The sequence below is a fragment of the Penaeus chinensis genome, chromosome 22 (assembly GCF_019202785.1).
Source record: "Penaeus chinensis breed Huanghai No. 1 chromosome 22, ASM1920278v2, whole genome shotgun sequence".
NCBI classification, from domain to species: domain Eukaryota; kingdom Metazoa; phylum Arthropoda; class Malacostraca; order Decapoda; family Penaeidae; genus Penaeus; species Penaeus chinensis.
Genome location: NC_061840.1, coordinates 16,394,540 through 16,399,539, shown reverse-complemented (window position 1 = coordinate 16,399,539; position 5,000 = coordinate 16,394,540). Strand labels below are relative to the sequence as shown.

Here is a 5,000-nt window from a genome sequence, read left to right as displayed (position 1 = left end):
TCTCATCCGGGGCCTGTCCTTCCGGCCACGTGATGTATACGTCATTGGCAACACCTGCTTCGTGCACAGGGTAGTCTCCCGCTGGCAACTGTGACGGAAAGATAAGAAAAAAATAATAATGGTGAGCTGGGAGAGATATGGTGAGAGGTGTAGTATGGTGTTTCTTTTTAGGTAGTAGATTGTTCATGATTGATCATCATCATCATCATCATCATCATCATCATAATTTTGATGCCAGTGTTGTTGCCACTGTCATAAACAATATTAGCAAAAATATCAATCAATCATGCTCATTCCCTCATTCCCATTCCCTTTCCATTTCCCATCCACACCCCAACCCTATCTACACGCAACCACACTTATTTGATACAATCTCCCCTTCTTTTACCTCCCAACACTCATTCTCCCTTCTCCCAACACACTCACCCCCACCCCTCCCCCAACACTCACTCCCCAACTTCTCCCCCAACACTTACTCCTCCACCCCTCCCCAACACACTCCCTACTTCTCTGTCCCCTCCCTCACACCCTCCTCCACCCCCTCCCTCTCCCCTCTTCCCACCCCCCACCCCCCTCCCTCTCCCCTCTTCCCAACCCTCACCCCCCTCCCTCTCCCCTCTTCCCAGCCCTCACCCCCTCCCTCTCCCCCTTCCCACCCCTCACCCTCCCCTTCCCCCTCCTCCAACATAACCCTCCCCCCCCTAATTGACCTCAGCATTGATGGCAGGATCGAGAATGACGATGAACCGAAGTCCCTCGTTCTTCGCCCGGCGGATGTACTCAGGAAGTTCGGCGAAGTTTTCTTTATCGTACGTGAAGTCAAGGCGTCGATCCATGTGGTCGATGTCAGCATATTGCACGTCCTGGGGAGAAGAAAAAGATATTTGTTTTCATAATGAATCATCGTCAGTGTCAAATAATAATACTTTTGTAATTTTCTTCTCTCCAGAACACGACCTTGAGTTAGTGGAGTCGGGCTGGCGGGTTGTGTAGTGGAGAGAGCACGAAAAGTCATTATTTTCATTATCATGTCCTTGTTTGTTGGCGTTCTATACATTTTATTTTATTTTTATTTTTTCCGGATATCCTGAAGTCAACAAACAAACAGCCCAAGGTTTTTTCTCAATACCGTATTTTCTGTTTTCATTGCCAAATATATTCATTTACCTTATTTTTTGTTTACTTTTCGCAATACGATCTTAATCACGAATTACATTTACCACCATTTTCTCAAGCCTAATTTTTACTTCCGGCAAGCTTTAATTAACGTAAAACGAAGATCTACCTCTCATGCACAGGCGAAAATTAATGAAAAAGGACACTTAACAATGAAACTTATCAAGAGGCTACCATTTTCTTCACAATGGTTTACGTAAACAAAGTATAAACGGATGACGGCGATTTGTGATTGTGTGTATGCGTGTGTGCGTGTGCGTGTGTGTGTGTGTGTGTGTGTGTGTGTGTGTGTGTGTGTGTGCGTGTGTGTGTGTGTGTGTGTGTGCGTGTGTGTGTGTGTGTGTGCGTGTGCATGTGCATGTGCATGTGTGCGTGTGCGTGTGCGTGTGCATGTGCATGTGTGCGTGTGCGTGTGCGTGTGCGTGTGCGTGCGCGTGTGCGTGTGCGCGCGTTTGTGTGTGATAAAGCGAAGGTCTGGATCGCCATATTTTCAAAATGTGTGCAACTTTGCAAACAACAGGGAAAGGGTTACAAAGGTTGGGAACATATTGCAAAATTATTTTCCGTTCGACCTGAAAATACCACCTGACCTGACAAATATACGCCAATTAGGTAATTTAATCACTAAACGCAACTCAGAAGAAACAATGCACTAAACAGTAAAACAAATACAAAACAAATATAGTAAACTAAACCTAAAACACATTTCAAATAACACAAGGAACTGACTGTACCTGAGGAATTCCGTGGCGCCGGGTACGAGACACAGCCGATGCAAGATTTTCGAGAGAATTATAACCGTATCTGTCGATATTAATAAGCATTTATGTGTGTTTTTTCCATGAATACATATATACTATACATACATACACACATAACACATACATATATATTTATACTGCGTGTGTTGAATCAAAGATGCATTGGTCGTAAGATCGTAACATAGTCTCCCCCACAGCACAGTCTCCCCCCACAGCCTAGTCTCACCACAGCCTAGTCCCACCCACAGCCTAGTCTCATCCACACCCTAGTCTCACCCACAGCCTAGTCTCACCCACAGCCTAGTCTCACCCACAGCCTAGTAAGATTGATAAGAAGTTACCTGCAAAGTTGGAATCCAAGTGACCAATAGGGAGGCAGGAACGGGCGACCAATCACGCCCGTGTATTGCGCCACGACCTGCTCTGGGCTCGGACCGAGGAAGAAAAACAGGTCAATTATGCCCCCGATGGAGCGTAAGGTCAGACCAGGCAAGGGCATCGTCTCAGCCTCTGTAAAGGAAAAAGTGAGGAGCTGTTATTGTCATTTCTTTGCGGTTTGTCGTTTTGGTTTAGTTACTGCCTAAAAGGATATAGGAAGAGGAAACGAGAAAAAATAGAGGAAGAGTAAAACGAAGGAAAAAAGTTATATGTATATTATATATTTAAATATATATATATAAAGAAGAAAACAAAAGACTATAAAAAAATATAAATATAAAAAGGCAACACAAAAAAACGGACACACCGGAAATCATTCATGGAAGGAAATGAAAGAAACAAAATATTTGACCATGGAACTCATGATAGAGAGAAACAACGAACGAGAGACAGAGACGCAGACAAGCAGACAGAAAAACAGAGACATGTTGACAGACAGAGACTGCTGAGTGCTGTGTGGTGCAGCGGTATGGATCTGGTCAAGAAATCTTGCTGACCCGCGTTCAAATCCCTCTCCGCCAGTGGATGGTAACCCCGGCCATTCCTTGCACACAGCATGTCACACCAAGAATATCTATTATAACAAATTGAATCCAACTAAATTATTATTATTATTATTATTAAATAAACAAAAAGACAGTCATACAGATGGAGATAGATGGATAATAGATGTGAGAGAGAGAGAGAGACAGAGACTGGGACAGTAACAGGGACAGAGACAAAGACAGAGACAGAGAAAGAAAAAGAGAGAGGAAGGAAGAGACAAAGAAAAAAAAAGAAAGAAAAGAAAAATGAGAGAAACCGAGAAATAACAAAAAATCAACCAAACACAATAATACCAAGATACAACAGGCAACCAAAAAAGCTCTCCCCCACAGCATAGCCTCCCCCACACCAGTCTCACCCACAGCATAGTCTCCCCCACACCACAGTCTCACCCACAGCATAGCCTCCCCCACACCAGTCTCACCCACAGCATAGTCTCCCCCACACCACAGTCTCACCCACAGCATAGTCTCCCCCATAACATATTCTCACCCACACCACAGTCTCCCCCACAGCATAGTCTCCCCCACACCACAGTCTCCCCCACACCACAGTCTCCCCCACACCGCAGTCTCCCCCACACCGCAGTCTCCCCCACACCGCAGTCTCCCCCCACACCGCAGTCTCCCCCACACCACAGTCTCCCCCACACCGCAGTCTCACCCACACCGCAGTCTCACCCACACCACAGTCTCCCCCACACCACAGTCTCCCCCACACCGCAGTCTCCCCCACACCGCAGTCTCCCCCACACCGCAGTCTCCCCCACACCACAGTCTCCCCCACACCACAGTCTCCCCCACACCGCAGTCTCCCCCACACCACAGTCTCCCCCACACCGCAGTCTCCCCCACACCACAGTCTCCCCCACACCACAGTCTCACTTACACCACAGTCTCCCCCACACCACAGTCTGACTCACACCACAGTCTCCCCCACACCACAGTCTCACCCACACCACAGTCTCCCCCACACCACAGTCTCCCCCACACCGCAGTCTCCCCCACACCACAGTCTCCCCCACACCACAGTCTCCCCCACACCGCAGTCTCCCCCACACCGCAGTCTCCCCCACACCACAGTCTCCCCCACACCACAGTCTCACCCACACCACAGTCTCCCCCACACCACAGTCTCCCCCACACCACAGTCTCCCCCACACCACAGTCTCCCCCACACCACAGTCTCCCCCACACCGCAGTCTCCCCCACACCACAGTCTCACTCACACCGCAGTCTCCCCCACACCCCAGTCTCCCCCACACCGCAGTCTCCCCCACACCACAGTCTCCCCCACACCACAGTCTCCCCCACACCACAGTCTCACCCACACCACAGTCTCACCCACACCACAGTCTCACCCACACCACAGTCTCACCCACACCACAGTCTCCCCCACACCGCAGTCTCCCCCACACCACAGTCTCCCCCACACCGCAGTCTCCCCCACACCACAGTCTCCCCCACACCACAGTCTCCCCCACACCGCAGTCTCCCCCACACCACAGTCTCCCCCACACCGCAGTCTCCCCCACACCACAGTCTCCCCCACACCACAGTCTCACTTACACCACAGTCTCCCCCACACCACAGTCTCACTCACACCACAGTCTCCCCACACCGCAGTCTCCCCCACACCACAGTCTCACCCACACCACAGTCTCCCCCACACCACAGTCTCACTCACACCACAGTCTCCCCCACACCGCAGTCTCCCCCACACCACAGTCTCCCCCACACCACAGTCTCCCCCACACCGCAGTCTCCCCCACACCACAGTCTCACTCACACCACAGTCTCCCCCACACCGCAGTCTCCCCCACACCACAGTCTCCCCCACACCACAGTCTCCCCCACACCACAGTCTCCCCCACACCACAGTCTCCCCCACACCACAGTCTCCCCCACACCGCAGTCTCACCACACCACAGTCTCCCCCACACCACAGTCTCCCCCACACCACAGTCTCACCCACACCACAGTCTCCCCCACACCACAGTCCCACCCACACCACAGTCTCCCCCACACCACAGTCTCACCCACACCACAGTCTCACCCACACCACAGTCTCCCCCACACC

General features: G+C 50.7%; 1 protein-coding gene across 1 annotated transcript in view; it reads right to left on the bottom strand.

Moving 5' to 3' along the window:
• LOC125036959 (maltase-glucoamylase-like) overlaps positions 1–5,000 on the bottom strand; it is a gene marked incomplete in the record, with an annotated part of 40,799 nt that overhangs the window by 29,402 nt on the left and 6,397 nt on the right. The window contains 4 exon segments of the mRNA XM_047629921.1: positions 1–88; positions 711–863; positions 1,911–1,980; positions 2,279–2,447. The exon segment at positions 1–88 is cut by the window's left edge and continues 32 nt beyond it. Of these exon segments, the coding sequence (XP_047485877.1) occupies positions 1–88; positions 711–863; positions 1,911–1,980; positions 2,279–2,447 (480 nt within the window).